This window comes from Heteronotia binoei, chromosome 5 (genome assembly GCF_032191835.1).
Source record: "Heteronotia binoei isolate CCM8104 ecotype False Entrance Well chromosome 5, APGP_CSIRO_Hbin_v1, whole genome shotgun sequence".
Taxonomy (NCBI): Eukaryota; Metazoa; Chordata; class Lepidosauria; order Squamata; family Gekkonidae; genus Heteronotia; species Heteronotia binoei.
This window is the reverse complement of record NC_083227.1, coordinates 20,562,839-20,579,951: the sequence shown is the minus strand read 5'-3', so window position 1 is coordinate 20,579,951 and position 17,113 is coordinate 20,562,839. Positions and strand designations below refer to the sequence as shown.

General features: G+C 47.7%; 1 protein-coding gene across 3 annotated transcripts in view; it reads right to left on the bottom strand.

The window, feature by feature from the left end:
- Positions 1-17,113, bottom strand: part of LOC132572179 (E3 ubiquitin-protein ligase TRIM11-like) — a 69,102-nt gene that overhangs the window by 31,825 nt on the left and 20,164 nt on the right. For 2 of the 3 annotated variants that reach the window (XM_060238986.1, XM_060238987.1), the window contains one exon: positions 14,254-15,281. In XM_060238986.1, coding sequence (XP_060094969.1) covers positions 14,764-15,281 — 518 coding nt within the window. In that variant the 3' untranslated portion in view covers positions 14,254-14,763. Of the gene's footprint in view, positions 1-9,128; positions 9,297-14,253; positions 15,282-17,113 lie in introns of those variants that run through there. The other variant, XM_060238985.1, reaches the window with a different exon arrangement.

The following is a 17,113-nucleotide window of genomic DNA, read 5'->3' as shown; positions in this document are numbered from 1 at the left end:
GCTTTGGGCATATGCTGTTTGCCACTGACAGACAGATGGTGATCCATGCTCTTAATTACACCTGATTTGACCCTCAGCCATGATCCTGAAGGACGACATTCTCCACAGGATACCCAGTCCACTTCCAGCATTAAGAAGATTAATGTTAAAGGCCTACTTACTTCTGCAAGGTCCTTCTGGCACCCTAAAGAAAAAAGGCAGAGAGAGAGACCTCAGTGCTTGCTAAAAGACCATACCAGGAAGACCTCTCAAACTCTGGAAGATTCTCCATTCTATCCTTTCACTTGTGTCCAGCTAGCAGACTTCACTGATAGACTGGGGTAGATCTATGAGAGAAAATCTCTGTGAAATTAATAACAGCAGAAAAAGTAGAGCTAGGTGATCTGCTTTGACAACTCAACAGTGGCAACTTTCACAGACAGATTTTTCCTCACATGGAAGGCAGGAAGCTCACAGATTAGGGTGTGTTCCCCTTGTGGCCACCCACGGATGCAGAGGCATTCCCAGCAAATTTCCTAGCCTCAGCCCTGAGTCACTGTGATTTCTCTTCTTTTCATTGGAGGGCATTTTCTAGGCTTAAAAATAATACGTAGATTACACTAGCATCATAACAGCATACTGATACCCAGCTTTCATTTTTTAAAACAGTAAAGTCCTTATCATTGCAGAGATAAAAGTGGAAATGTGCAGCCTGCATGTTCTTTAAAACAAAAGCTAGGGATTAGTGCCACAGATTATACTGTCACAATACTATAGCAATCTAGCCACTGCCCTTCTTTTTAAAGCCCAGAGGTAGAGGGCGGAGGATGGTATCCACAGAAAAAGAAGAGAATGCCATTCACTCAGAGTGATTTATAGTCTCCTTACCTTCCTCTCCCCACAACAGACTGAGAGAGCTCTGACAGAACTGCTTTTCTCTAAGAGAATTGCTCAGAGAACTGTGATTAACCCAAGGTCACCAAGCTGGCTGCATGTGGAGGAGTGGGGAATCAAACCTGGTTCTCCAGATTAGAGTCTCTTGCTCCAAGCACACAATATAGGATACATTTCCTGCTCCTCCTTTTAAAACTTGCTGTGAAAAACTTTGCAAGTGTCCCTCTTTCCTAGTTGGTTTTTTTGAAACAGCAACCCATGAACCTGGGTTTACTTGCATGGGGTTCCCCAGACTTCTGAGATGGAAGCTGAGCAGCCTATGTTTATCTGGGAGGAGCAGAGGGCTCAGGGTGGGGGAAGAATGCATTTCCAGGGGCTGGACTTTCATAGGGACTCAGAGATTGTCCAGTCTGCCGCTTGCTGGAGATGTAAAGGAACAGAGAGGAAAGCGGCCTTTCTGCAGACCTGGAAACTCACTAGCAGACAATGGAATATGGATTCCTTGAATGGAATATGGATTGTACCGTTATTAGCACTTGTATGGAATTGATTACGTATAGAAAGTGAATATATAAATACGTCGATTGTTGCAAAATAGTTATTAGAGCATTTCTGTTAAGTTCAAAGTGATTTTCTATTTAATTTAAATCTATTTGCTGTGATTCTCTATTGTTGTATATAACAGGGCTAGCTTGCTTTTCTGCTAAGTGAAGGAGGCACTTAGAAGATCTGGAGCCAGCATTCTCCCCAAGGTGACCCTGGGCTATTCCTGCCACACTTCTACCTGCAGGAGACTGCTGGCTGGCTGTTGACACGTCTCCATTTCTCGGATGAGGCTTTCCAGAGAGGAGAGTTCCTCAGAGAGTCTGGCCAGGTGCTGGTCCCTCTTCCTTGCCACCTCCTTCTCCACCTCTTCCATCTGGGCCAGCAAAAATTTCTCTTGTTCCTCCAGAAACTTCTGTAGTTGCCTGAACTTGATCAGCACCTTCTGTTGCTCTCCTTTGGTTTGCCTCTGAGACAGAAAAAGAAGAATAACAGTGCCCACAGTGGGAAGACGGCCCTGAGGAGACTCCTGCCGGAAAGGGAATTTTGTCTTTCCTGGAGATCATATCAACGTTTGGTAGGGAAAGAGAAAATCCACATGAATTATCTTTGCATCAATTTCTTCTTGGAGTACTGTTTTACTTTACAAAACATAAAAAGCAAAACTGTCATCAAAGGCCAAACTAGACATAAGTGCAGCTTATCCTGTTTCCCCTGCTAGCCCTGGCCAGAGGGACAACATATGCAGCAGCAAAGAACAAAAACAGTTGAAGAATCTTCTCACGTCCACCCCTCAGACACACACTGAGACGCTAAGGTTCCTATCATGTGAACCTGGTATAGCACCCAACATTACAGAGATATAATAGGAAAGGTGTGCCTCTTCATAATCAGAAAAGCGCCTTCTAAGTGGTCTCTCATTCCCTCTTTGTTGGAAACAAATTCCATATAGGAGGAGGCTGCCTTCACACTCAAGTATTCTGAATTGTCTTCCGTGTTTTTCCCCCTGTGTACTTTTGTGCCTGCTGAAGACAAAAGAGCTGAACGAGCGTCTTGAGTCTCCACACACAGGAACACTAGGATTATTTTCACATGCAGCTTTTGCACTGGTACAGTAAACTAAAGTTCTCATCACAGAGATCTGAGAGGAAAGGTGCTCCTCTTAACATTCACAAAATGTGATTTCTAAGAGGTCTCTCATTAACTGTCCTGTGGGAAACCAAGCCATTCCCAATAGCGAGAGGCTTCCTTCTCACATGACTTTTCTGCATTTGGGACTGTAAGTTTCAGCTTCCCGGCAATACTGATACTTACGAGCAGGTCTTGGCTTTCCTTCACTATATCGGCTTTGTATGCCAGGATTTTGTTTCTCTCCTTCAGCAGAATCTCCACACAATTGCAGAACTGATCCTAGGAGGGGAAATGGTTCCAAAATTCAGTTTTGTTTCTTTTCAAAAGTTTAGGATACTCTACATAAAAAAGCCCTGTGGTGAAGCCAAATCCAGGTCTCACATTGGCTATGGTGTGCACTCCATCAACCTTCAGCCCGTCAACCCCTACTCAAAGTCTGTTGCGTTCCAGACTGAGGACTGAGGCACTGCTTCGCAGAGGAGAGAAAGAAAGCCTTTGCTCGATTGATTGGCTGAGGGAGGGAAAGGGAGGAAAACAGCCACAGCTGAGGACTCCTTCCCCTCCTCCTCTGGGGAACCAAACAGCCAGAGAGACATAGACAAAAAACCCCCGATCCCTTTTATTCTAGGTCTACAGAGAGAGAGGGGGAAAGAGAGCAAAAAAGAGAGACAGAGAATACAGACTCCTGTGTTTAAGACTGAGCCACTGCAGAAGCTGTCTTTGCTTTCCCTTCAGTGCCTGCTGTTGGAGATAATTAGTGTGACAAAGCAGGGCAGGTGAATTTGAGATACCTGGATGGAAGACCAAGAGAAAAACTTAACGGATGGGGAAGTAGGCAGAGCCACCTGGGTCTTCCTGGTGAGCGTGTAAAAGGAAGAGAAGCAAGCACAGGTCCCTCTGATTGTTTGGAGGAAAACTCCACCCCCTAGGCCGCTCTGCTTTCATTTTCATGTTAGTCTAAAGAAATTGGTTGAAATACAAAAGATGGTTACATTCTTCAATGAGTAAATTACCCTAGTGAGATCACAAAAGTGTGTGCTTGTGAACGAAGTTATTCTGCCTGCTTTGTGAGTGTGTGTGTGTGTTCACTTTCATTTAGTGGAAGTACTGCCAGCTGCTAGGGGATGAGGAAATTAAGACTGTATTTAGGGGAACTGCACTGCTGCATTTTTTATTTATTTTGGGGAGGGGAATGGAAAGTCTCCTGGCTCCACCCCTGAAGTCCCCAGATGTTTTCTGAGTTGAACCTGGCAACCCAACAACAAAGTTTGGTTCTGTTAGTAAAAGGCAGGGAGAGGAGGCCTGTTTTGGCCTTTGAGGGAGAACTCATTGGGGCCAGTCCTGACTAAGGTTGCTAGCTCCAAGCTGGGAAATTCCTGGAGATTTTGTGGAAGCCAGACTTTGGGGGACGGAGAGGCCCCAGTCCACCCACCAAAGCAGTTATATTCTCCAGGGGGAAAGAGATCTGATGTCTTGAGTTCAGTTGTGATAGGAGACCTTCGGCCTCCATCTAGAGGTTTCCTACCCTCTGTGTTACCTGATGCCATCAAGCTGGCATGACTTAACTCAGGAATGTCCAGCCTTTTGGCTTCCTTGGGCCACAATGGAAGAAGAAGAATTGTCTTGGGCTGCACATAAAATACACAAATACTAATGACAGCTGATGATGAGCCAAAAAAGGTCCGTGCATAATTTTTGTGATATCCGCCACCGGATATAAGCTGAAAAGCTCTTGCGTAATAATCCTAATTATGCGCTGCCCCATTCGAAGGGTTTTTTAAAATCATCAAGCAGGTCCCGAGTTTGTGATCACCGATATAGAAAATATATATATCTAGGTAATAAAACTTCATTTTAAAAAAAATTATAAAAGAAAAGAGGGCAACGTAAAACTAGTGGCCCAAACCAGGCCATTGTAGGAAGGGGGGGGATCAATAAAGAAAATCATCCCACCCCTCCCAGAAACATAGGGGCTTAATACCCTTTCTGCTTCCAAGTTCTGCTGCAAATGGCCCAGGGCTGAAAGCAGGAACCATGCCTTTAAATGTCCTTTGCTTTCCAGAGAAAATAGGGGTTTGGGGGTTTCCTTTGCCTCATCCAAAATTCTGTAGCTGCATGCTTCTCTCGGCACTGCGTTTGTTTCCTTCAGATAGGCGAGGGCGGGCTCCTTACACAAAGTATCAGTGGGTACTTTGGTTAGCAGGAGGAAAGGGAGGAGCACACTGCCCAATTGAAGGTAAGGCAATGACTAAGGCTGCAGTTTTCTCTGGCAGTTCTTTGTTTACATGCACAAAAGGGTGTTATTGCAATAGTGGCTGTTGTCATGCCAGAGTGGAATTCTGCATGAGCAGTGGTGTACACACTTTGTTGTTGTACAAACCCATCAGTCTCCTCCTAACTCTTTTTCTTTCTTTTCTTTGTTCCTCTCTCCTCTTTTTCAAGAGCTACTTCCCAATCCAAATCTTTCCTATTCAGGGGTCATTTTGTAGAAAAAGAGGTGCTGGAACTCATTAGCACAACTCATTTGTATAACTCATTTGCATATGCCACAAACTCCTGACATCACTGGAAGGTGCACTAAATTATATCAGCTCAGCATCTACCTTAAAATGCTTATTGAATTAGAGTTGTCATAATAAAACCTTACTCCCATCATACTTTTAAAATTACTTTCTCCTATGTAGCCCCCATGCATGATGAAGAGTTCCATCTGTCTGCTTTAGGGACGGTGGCTCAGTGGTAGAGCATCTGCTTGGGAAGCAGAAGGTCCCAGGTTCAATCCCTGGCATCTCCAAAAAAGGGTCCAGGCAAATAGGTGTGAAAAACCTCAGCTTGAGACCCTGGAGAGCCGCTGCCAGTCTGAGAAGACAATACTGACTTTGATGGACCAAAGGTCTGATTCAGTATAAGGCAGCTTCATATGTTCATATATGTTCAAGGTGTGAGGCAGTCTGTGAGGGACTCGGGCTCCGCTCCTCCTTCTTCCTGATTTGTCATCCTCCCTGCAGCCTGTCTCAGCTCAATATAATCAAGAATTCAGTCTGCTTAGAATCGACAGGTGATACAAATGAAGGGCTGGGGGAACTGAGGCTGCAGAGGGGGCCTATAAAAACTGCTAGGTGGCCAGGCCCCTTGGTTGCTACAGGGTTGGGTGGAAGAGACGTTTGTTTTGCTCTGCTCCCAAACCATGCCTCTAAATTTCTGACAGAGGGGGAAGGGAAATCATTGTTTCCTCTCCGTGCCCTCCTTCAGAAGCTTGGAACAGAAGAGGGGGAAGGGAGTAAGCAGATTTTTTTTCTTTTTCACACCAGCCCCTGCTTCCCAACTGAAGCTGGCTTTCTGCTGACATACACAGGCCTGCTTGTAAAGCCATCCCAAGTGCAGAAGACTCACTGTCAGGAGCAAAAAAAAAAAAAGGGGGGGGGGAGTCATTGATTTGTTTTTAAAGCAAGAGTCCTGTTTTTTCTACACGCTTTTTTTTAAACCTCTCTCTCCAAAGACTGGGGGGGGGGGGCTGTTTCTGTGTGTCTCTTTTCCAGTCACAGTCACAGTTACAGAGAAGGGTAAGGGGATTCTGGAACTCCCACAGTAAAGAGAAGGAGGGAGAATGCAACAGAATCCACCCAAGGCAGTGGAGCCATCTCCATTTTGAGGACAGCAAGCCCAGCTCCACCACACACACCCCACCTCCAACGTTCACAGAGGGGGCCAGCAGCCCTCTGACAGGGAAAACTCCCACCCCACCCCACAAGCCCGTCCAGGAGCTTGGGAGGCTGGCTATGCTACTTCCCAACTTCCCGGAGAGCCAGTTTGGTGTAGTGGTTAAGTATTATCTGGGAGAACGGGGTTTGATTCCCCACTCCTCCACTTGCACCTGCTAGCATGGTCTTGGGTCAGCCATAGCTCTGGCAGAGGTTGTCCTTGAAAGGGCAGCTGCTGTGAGAGCCCTCTCCAGCCCCACCCACCTCACAGGGTGTCTGTTGTGGGGGAGGAAGGTAAAGGAGATTGTGAGCCGCTCTGAGACTCTTCGGAGTGGAGGGCGGGATATAAATCCAATATCTTCCATCTTCTTCTTCCAACTTTCCCAGAGAGGGGCCCACAGCCACCCCTGATACCTCCAGAGCACAGCTGAGAGCTCTTTGTCCTGGGTGGAAGATCCAGAGGAACCTCAGCAGGAAGAAAGAAGAGCTGGAGAGCACCCAGGAGCAAGGGAAGAGCATTCACACACATGTACTCTGAGTCAGCTTTAGTGCCCCCTCTGGTGGTAGGAGGGGGGGAAGCAAGCAGGGGGAAAAACCAGATGTAGCCTCAGTTCCAGGATCTGCCACCACTGCAGCACACAGTTCCAGGTGCTGTTTTAAGAGAGTTTATGTCATTTGTGCTGGGGCCGCATTCAAAGTCATCCTGGGCCACAGGTTGGACAAGCTTGACTTAACTAGTTCTGGCCACTATGATGTGGCAGTCAGCGTTTCAGAGCAGGGTCTGCCAGACCCAGGTTTCTACTGTGGAAGCTGACTGGGTGATTTTGGACCACCCACATACTTTCAGCCTAACCTACCTCACAGGGTTGTTGAGCTGATCAAAGGGGAAGAGGAGAATGATGTAAGCTGCTTTGGTTCTTCCCACTGCAGAGAAAGACTGTCCTTTTCCTAGGCAGAGACTGCAAGGAGGGGGAAGAGATGGAAAGGTGAAATCAGAAGAGCAGATAAAGGTAGGTTGATGGTTGGCTGGGAAGGACAGAGGGCTGATAACTCCAGGTTGGGAAATTTCTGAAGATCTGAGGGATGAAACCTGGAGTGGGTGGAATTTGTGGAGGAGTGGGAACTCAGACGTACCATGCCATAGACTCCATCCTCCAAACCAGGTATTTCCTCCTGGGGAACATTTTTTGTCAATCTCCAGGTGAGACCTGGAGATCCCTCAGAATTACAACTGTTCTCGATTCCAATGGAGGAGGAAGGTAAAGGAGATTGTGAGCCATTCTGAGACTCTTTGGAGTGGAGGGCGGGATATAAATCCAATATCTTTTTCTTCTTCTTCTTCTTCAAGGGAGAAAATAGTACACTCTGCTGAGGTCACCCCCCCCACACACACACACAACAGCCAGCATGATGTGGCAGTTCACTTCAGAGAAGGGTCTATCAGACCCTGATTCTTGCTGTGGAAGCTGACTGGGCGATTTTGGACTAATCGCATATTTTTAGTCTAACCTGCCTCACAGGGTTGTTGTGCAGATCAAAAGGGGAAGAGGAGAAGTATGCAAGCTGCTTTGGTTCTCCCCACCACAGAGAAAGACTGTATTTTTCCTAGGTAGAGGCTGCAGAGAGGGATGAGGAGATGGAAAGCAATCTACCTCCTTCTCTTTTGCCCCCATTCCTTCTTTCTCAAGCGACCTCCTTCTCTGCTAACTATCCCACATTTTCTCCATTTCCCTTCCCATCAGTTGTCTTCTCAACATACCTTGACTCCCTCTGTCTTTCCCTTCCCAGACCCCACATGACACTCATCCACAGCAAATTTCTAGCACCCATTGTATTTTCCTCAAAATGGGATTAATTACTAATAAAACTTCATAAAGAAAACTGCCATCAAAGACCAATCTAGACATACATGCAGGATGTCCTATGTCCAATGCTAACCCTGTGTCCCATGCTAACCCTGGCCAGAGGGATAACAGCAACTCCACTGAAGCATTTTTTAATTAATGGAAGAAGATAGTGTAAAGGGGAAAAAAACCAGTTAAAACCTCCTACTGGAAAAAGTGCAGAAAAGGGCAACTAGAATGATTAAAGGGTTGGAACACTTTCCCTATGAAGAAAAGTTAAAACGCTTGGGGCTCTTTAGCTTAGAGAAACGTCGACTGCGGGGAGACATGATAGAGGTTTACAAGATTATGCATGGGATGGAGAAGGTAGAGAAATTAGTACCTTTCTCACAATACAAGAACTCATGGGCATTTGATGAAATTGCTGAGCAGACAGGTTAAAACGGATAAAAGGAAGTCCTTCTTCACCCAAAGGGTGATTAACATGTGGAATTCACTGCCACAGGAGGTGGTGGCGGCTACAAGCATAGACAGTTTCAAGATGGGGTTAGATAAAAATATGGAGCAGAGGTCCATCAGTGGCTGTTAGCCACAGTGTGTTTATATCTGTGTGTGTGTGTATGTATGTGTATATATATATATATATATATATATATATATATATATATATATATATATATATATATATATATATATATATATATATATATATATATATATATATATATATATATATATATATATAATTTTTTTGGCCACTGTGTGACACAGAGTGTTGGACTGGATGGGCCATTGGCCTGATCCAACATGCCTTCTCTGATGTTCTTATGAAATGTTGCTGCCCCCTTGTGGCTTGGCAGACCAATGGGATGACCAGACAGCGTCACCCTCTTAGCAAAGACAAATCTTCTTGCTCCTGTTCTGGATCCAAAGCCCAAGAGTAGCTCTATGAAAAAGTTTTGTAGGACACCCAGGAGTTCAGCTGGGGAGGATCCAAACACTTCCCCCACCATGATCCATCTGGTAGTCTTCCTACCTTGTACTCTTGGGCAGCCTCCTCCGCAGGAACGATGTCGTGATATTGGTGTTCCTGAAACTGCTCACAGACCACGCAGATGGGGGCTTCATGGTCCTTGCAGAAGAGCTTCAGCAGCTTCTGGTGCTTCTGGCAAACTCTTGCCGTTCTAGCTGCCACGACTCTCTGCTGCCCAAAACCAAAAGAACTGCATTTGTCTTATTTACCACCCCATATCTCTGAACTCTGTCACAGTTTGCAAATGCGCTAAATCCTCAGCTGAGGGCTCCCCCCTCCCACCAAAGGAGGCAGTGGCTTAGCTCATTATCCAGGGAAAGCCGGAATTCCGCATTGAAGATGCACCGAGATTTCTTACCTCCTTCTCTCCAGCAGCCTCCTTCTCCAGGAGAGTCACCTGGTGACCTCGGTGCTTCTGGGATTTGCTGCACACCACGCAGAGGGAGGCTTCGTCCTCCCCGCAGAAAAACGTCAGGGGCTCCCGGTGCTTCTCGCAGACGCCCCCTTCTCCTTCTCCCCCCTTCGCTGCCGAAGGGCTGCCTTTCTTGAGCATTGCCACAAGCGTGGCCAGCTTCTGGTTGCGGCAGAGGCTGTTGGGCTGAGCCCTTCCTCTGCACTGGGGGCAAAAAAGCTCGGCGGCCCCCGACCGCTCCCCCCAGCTCTGGGTCAGGCAGGCTCGGCAGAAGTTGTGGCCGCACTGGGCGATGGTCACCGGGTCCCTGAAGAAGTCCAGGCAGATGGAGCAAGAGAGTTCCTCGCAGAGCTCCTGCACAGCACCTTCAGCCGCCATGGCTGCCTTGGCCAGGGAGAGAGAGAGAGAAGAACAGAATCGGTTTCGGTTCTTCCCGTGTTTCCCAAAGCAGCGAGGAGGGCGTTTCCCTGCGAGCGAAAGACTCTGCAGCCGGCACCCAATCAGCGACCAGCCGAGCAAAGCCCGCCAAGAAAGAGGCGCTGGGAAAAGTTCAAAGCAGTAGACGGGGGGGGGGGGGGATCTTTAAGACCAACTACATTTTGTTCCGAATGTAAGCTTTCGTATGCTCTAAGCAGACTTCGTCATTCCAAAACTGGAATGGCAAGCCATCTTTAAATATAGAGAAAGTAGACAGAAAGAACGCCGCCTTTGCACTTCTTTGGACTTGGCGCCTCGGAGGGAAGGGAGGGAGGCTGAGGGGTCTGGCAGAGGAGACATCCCGGTGTCTGGGGAGATGTTAGAGGTCCCCGGCAAGTAGGGGTGAAAGGAGCCGGTCAGGCTGCTGAGTATCTCAATATCTTCCGGTCTCAACCCTTCTTATCTTAACCTCCCAACAATGCTCTTGCCAAAGAACTTGGATCCCAGCAACAAAAAGTGCACGTTTTCTGAGAAGGACATCTGCATGTTTACAGGCATTCTGTTATTAGCATTTATGATAAGTTTTAGGACACACAAATGGCAGTAGTGCTGTTTCATTGCTACAGTTTTAGAACAGAAACAAAAAATAATAATTATTCTAATAGCCCTTGAAAACTTCTGTTTCTGAAACCCCCTAGTTCTCCATTTCCCTGGAGGTACAAGACCCAGAACTCAGATGAACAGCCCCTCAGGGAGGAGTCCAGCAGAGTGAGTCATCTCCTCTTGTCCTGCTAACATTTATTCGGTTTGTTTCTTAACACAGGCCAAGAAAGGACCAGGCCCTATCCAGCTTTTGAGGCGCTTAGCAGCAATGTTCCCTCTAACTTGCAGTCTTGTGAGCAAAAATTCTACTTTGCAAGCTACTGGCATTGAAGCTGTGAGCTACTGACATGAAAGTTGTGAGCTATTGCATAAATTAGTGTGCTCTGGGGTCATCCTTCCTGAGCTAAGAGAAAAATGTGTGAGCTGAAGGCTAAAAATCTGTGAGCTAGCTCGCGCTAACTCAGAAGGAACACAGCTCAGCAGTAGTTTTTTAAAAAATGCTGATGTGCCATTATGTTGATCTGCTGTGGCAATGACTAACTTCTTTTTGAGTAAGTCTCTGATAGTTTTCATTGCAGACATATAACGGAAGCTGTACTGACTGCACATTGTTCATAACTGGGGGGGGAAGGACTAAAGTTTTTTTTTTAATGAATTCTGGACATTAAAACATTGCAGTGTTATTTTAATACATAAAACTATTTTGATCTAGGTGTTAGCAATTTTTTTTAAACTCCTCCAGTAGTGGGGTGGGGGGGCGTGGCACAGAGTGGTAAGCTGCAGTCCTGCAGTTCAAGCTCTCTGCTCACGACCTGAGTTTAATCCCAGCGAAAGCTGGTTCAGGTAGCCGGCTCAAGGTTGACTCAGCCTTCCATCCTTCCGGGGTCGACAAAATGAGTACTCAGCTTGCTGGGGGGGGGGGGGGGAGTGTAGATGACTGGGGAAGGCAATGGCAAACATTGTAAAAAGTACAATGTAAAAAGTCTGCCAAGAAAATGTTGTGAAAGCGGCATCACCCCAGAGTCAGAGACTGGTGCTTGCTTGCACAGGGGACTGCCTTTACTTTTTTTAGTGGGGGGAGGGCCATGACCTGGACAGCCCAGGCTATCTCCATCCCATCATATCTCAGAAGCTACACGATCTGGCTCTTAGATGGGAGACCACCAAGGAAGTCCAGTGTTGCTACAGAGAGGCAGGCAATGGCAAGCCACCTCTGTACATCCCTTGCCTGACAACTCTGTGCGGCTGCCATCAGCGATGACCTGAAAACAAAAAAAGAAAGAAGTGTGGGAGGGAACGGCCTCCTTGGAGCATCAAGGCAAGCACGGCTTTTTTTGTAGCAGGAGCTCCTTTGCACATTAGGCCAAACTCCCCTGATGTCGCCAAAACTTCAAGAGCTTACAGTAGGCCCTATAAGCTCTTGGAGGACTGGATACATCGTGGAGGTGTGGCCTAATATGCAAAGGAGCTCCTGCTACAAAAGAAGCCCTGAAGGCAAAGAATTTGCTCATGTGCAGAAATTCAATTAACAATAAATGAGGCCAGCACCGAGGCCTCGTTTCCTCCTCCCTTCGTTCCCTGACATCACCCACAACGATCTGTGTAGAATGAGCATGAGGCCTTGGCTTCATCTTTGCCTCTTTTCTCTCCTTTGCTTTCCATCTTCAGGCTCTTGCCAAATCATGAGGCTCCTTCCTTGACAACATTAAACAAAAAGGCACTTCCTCTCTGCCCAAAGTTTCGTTCCTGCTCTGGTCACCTCTCCCCTTGCAGCCTTCTCCACTTTCCCTCTGATCTTCCAAACTAGGGTTGCCCGGTTTGACTCAGAAAATACCTGGAGACTGGGAGTGGAGCCAGGAGCAAGGGTGGGACAAGCACCATTGAACTCCAAAGGGAATTCTGGCCATCACATTTTAGGGGATCATGCTCCTTTTAAATCCCTCCATTGGAAATAATGGAGGATGGGAGCACCTTCATTTGGGGCTCATAGAATTGGATCCCTGGTCCAATCTTTTTTAAACTTGGGGGGGGGGTGTTAGAAGCACCAGATGCTATGCTGGACATTTGGTGCCTCTACCTCAACACACACCCGATACCCATTAATCAATTCTATGGGGGCTGGTCTCTGTGGGGTACAATGGAGTGCCCAGCGGACAATTCCCTTCCCACCCCGCTTTCTGATAACCCTGAAGCAGGGGGCCTCCAAACCAATGTTCCCTCTAAGCTGCAGTCTTGTGAGCAAAAATTCTACTTTGTGAGCTACTGCTATTAAAGTTAGCTCATGCTCGGCTCAGCTCAGAGGGAACACTGCTCCAAACCAGGGGACCCCCTGCCCCCAACTGGGGATTGACAACCTTGTCATCCTCAAGCCACCTTCCTTCTGTCAGGCACTCTGCACCCCAAATCCTCCACTTGCCTTTTCATGCTGAGCAAATGACATCTGTTTAAATCCCTCCATTAACTTCTCGTCTGTTCCTAGATCCTGCAGAAACAGCTCAATTCTGCCCTTCAAAGCCCTCCATCGCCTCCCTCCTTTTCCCCACAGATACAACCCTGGCCCTGACCTTCAGTTTCACCACACTCTGCCTCCCGAGGCCTCCTGCGCCCACAAACAAGTACTCCCTTCCTGCCTCTTACACCTGGAACTGCCTCCCAAGAAGGCCTGCATGATATCACCTCTCTCTTCCCTCCCTAAAGGTCCCTTTTCTTTGAACCCTTGGGCAGAACTTCTTAGTTCCATATCCCTAGAATTTATGTACATTCTTCCCAATTCTCCCTGCTGGCACCTTCCGCTCCTACTTTATGGCAAATATGACACTGAAAGCTCATCGGGGCAGAGACCAGTTTTTCTGTACTTTGCAGTGTCAATTCCACAGACAGTGCTTCACAAATAAATTTATAATAATGTGAGGGCCCATGTGTCTGTCCATCTGTCTTTGGCAGGCATAACGCACCAGAAAATAAGGATTGGAGGATCGAAATCCCTAGAGCAAAAATGAAGGGGATCCAAAGATCCTGGCCCAGATTAGGTCTAGAAATGTGTAGATGACACATTAATACGACAGTCAGAGCTGAGAACCGGTGTGTTGCAGTGTACAGTGTGGTAGAGTTGAACTGATGAGGCCTGGGTTCAAATTTCTGCTCACATATAAGATTGCAAGCCTTGGGGGGAGGGGGGGACGGGCTGGAGAACTCCCAGAATTAAAAGTGATCTCCAAACAACATAAATCATTTCCCTTGGAGAGAATGGTCCTTTCAGAGGATGGACTCTATGCCATTGCGCCCCCCCCCTCTGGTCCAGCCCCTCCCCAGACCCCAGCCTCCCCAGCTTTGCTCCCAAACTCTCCAGGACGAAGCCCACTCGCTCTTGGCCTGACTTCTCTCACTGGGTCACGGTGAGGATAAACCAGGGTGCCCCGTTCCTTGGAGACACAAAGGAGAGTGAGATGGCTGTGTGGATGAAAGGACCCATAATGGTTTGAGAAGAGACACAAAAACAACCAGAAGAATAACCTTAATGCAAGCATAGCTCAGCAGGACCCTGGTTATGCAAACCCACCTCCTGATTTTCCTCTCCAACTGCGAAGTTGTAGACGGATCGAGTCAGTAAATGACGGCACCCTCTGGGGCTTGTCCGGGAGTTATGAGACGGCTTGCCATCCCCACCCCCTTTTTTAAAAAATCAAGCAGCAGAGATTTCAACACAACATAACTTTATAAAAAGCATAACACCTTCTCAGTCTCTGGTACAACTGAAAAACAAATGCTGTGAACGCAGGAACCTGGATAGCGACAAGACCTTCAGTGTCTGTCAGAAAGTGTAGGCTGAACACTGGGAAATCCTAGCAGATGGTGTCCAGTAAAGAAAAGAGGAAGTCCAGAATAATAATAGAAACATGCGGGACCTCTTCTTCCTCTGCAGTGGTTCCTCTCATCCTTGAGGAGAATGGAGGCTGGAGAGGGTCCTGATGGTCTGTTTGGAGCTCTTATCCTTTACAATGTGAAAGGTGTTACTGTTGCTTTAAGGAATAAGATACAAAGGAGGAGAAAGGAATGTTGGGAAATGGAGGGGGGGAGAAATGTCCCCACTTTACTGCAGTCAGTTTTGGTGGCTGGAGACAAGAGAGGCCTCTACAGGACTCAAAAAAGGGGCACTCTTGAGAAATACTATTTTCTTCTTGATGGTCCTGGTGTCAAGAAAAAGTCCTATGAAGAGATTTTGAGGTGGGCTTTTCCATTCACCCAAAAGAAGGGCAGGAGGGTCTCTCCATGGAAGGAGGCTCCAGAGAACTCGTAGAGAAGGGCTGCTCGGTCAGCATCAAAAAAGGCCACTCGCCCCCCAGCATAGTTCAGGCACACTCGGATCCTCTTCAGCTCCCCACTCACAGTCAGGGGAGGGTAATGTCCTTTTATACAAACCCTGTGCACCCCTGACAACTTCCCCACCTCCCAGATCCCTTCCTCAGGAATAAAAGTGAGGCCTCCCTTCCTCCTCACAGACTTTCTGGCCACCCCCATAGCCCAGCTTTCCTCACTTCCCACAAGGACTTCCCAGAAATGGCAGCCTCCTGTGAATCCCTCACAGCCCAGCACAGCATTACAGTTCTCAAATCTCTCCGGACTGGTGGGCAGAGTTTGAGCTCTTTCTCCCATTTGCACGCTTTTCTGACCCTCAGACAAGATGAGCCATGGATGGGCCGTGTCTGGATCCAGAGTCACATTTGCTGTTGGGGGAAGATGAGGAGAGAAGAAGAGAAATGGCATCAGTTGGGGGATTTCACCCTTTGGCCTGTTCGGCTTCCTCCTCCTGCCTGTCATGGCCTCCTCCCACTTCTGCCACCCTCTCCTTGGTCAACAGGATCTCCTGCTTCCTCCTGTCCTTTTAAAAGGCAGAGCAATCTTCCTGTCCACTTCAAGAGAAGGCAGACAAAGTACACAATAAGCACCCACAGGAACACAATCTATTTCCTCCCATCTCCTATGCCAAGCAAAGAACTGTGAGGGAGAGAAAAAGAACAATAGCTATTTGGTTGGAAATCAGACACAGGAACAGAAGATTTGACTCATTACCATGAGTCTTCCTTCTCTGTGGGCCTGGGGTGGAGAAGTTTCTGGGGGAAGCTCCTCCATGACAGCCAGGATAGTCCCTGAACTTTGCAATTCCTAGAGAAGAGGCGCTTCGCTCCCAGGCCCCAGTCTGGTCCTGAAGCAGTAGAACTCCCTCTCTAAAAGGGTCCCAACCCGCCAAACAAGCCACCCCAGAGAACAGAGAGAAGAATTCTGAGAGAGGCCCACCAGTTCACAAAAGAACCAAAATTGAAGTAATAAAGCCCATTAGGGTCATACCAGCGTACCCACTCTGACTCAAGTGCCTTCTGAGAAAAAGTATTCTCCCCTTGGCAATCTCTGCACCTACCCCTTAGCCAAAAAAAAGTTGTCTCCTTTCCTACTTGCAAGTAGGCACCTGGGAGGGGGGGAGGCGGGACCCTCCACACCTCCCAGGTGACAGCCAGCAAAACCTGCAGGAGCTCCTAGGTACTGCTCCGGAAAGAGTGGAGAAGAAGAGCATAAGAACATAAGAGAAGCCATGTTGGATCAGGCCAAAGGCCCATCCAGTCCAACACTCTGTGTCACACAGTGGCCAAAAAAACCAGGCGCCATCAGGAGGTCCATCAGTGGGGCCAGGACACTAGAAGCCCTCCCACTGTTGCCCCTCCCAAGTACCAAGAATACAGAGCATCACTGCCCCAGACAGAGAGTTCCATCTATACCTTGTGGCTAATAACCACTAATGGACCTCTGCTCCATATGTTTATCCAATCCCCTCTTAAAGCTGGCTATGCTTGTATCCACCACCACCTCCTATGGTCGTGAATTCCATGTGTTAATCATCCTTTGGGTGAAAAACTACTTCCTTTTATCCGTCAGCAAGGAGGGCTGACCAGGAAATGAAATAAAATAAAGGGGGGGAGGGATCTTTGAAATTACAATGCTTGAGAGAGCCAGTCTGTGTAGTGGTTGATCTGGAGTTGGGAGGTCCATCAGTGGGGCCAGGACACTAGAAGCCCTCCCACTGTTGCCCCTCCCAAGTACCAAGAATACAGAGCATCACTGCCCCAGACAGAGAGTTCCATCTATACCTTGTGGCTAGTAACCACTAATGGACCTCTGCTCCATATGTTTATCCAATCCCCTCTTAAAGCTGGCTATGCTTGTATCCACCACCACCTCCTGTGGCAGTGAATTCCATGTGTTATTCACCCTTTGGGTGAAAAACTACTTCCTTTTATCCATCAGCAAGGAGGGCTGACCAGGAAAGGAAATAAAATAAAGGGGGGGAGGGATCTTTGAAATTACAATGCTTGAGAGAGCCAGTCTGTGTAGTGGTTGATCTGGAGTTGGGAGGTCCATCAGTGGGGCCAGGACACTAGGAGCCCTCCCACTGTTGCCCCTCCCAAGTACCAAGAATACAAAGCATCACTGCCCCAGACAGAGAGTTCCATCTATACCTTATGGCTAATAGCCACTGGTGGACCTCTGCTCTATATGTTTATCC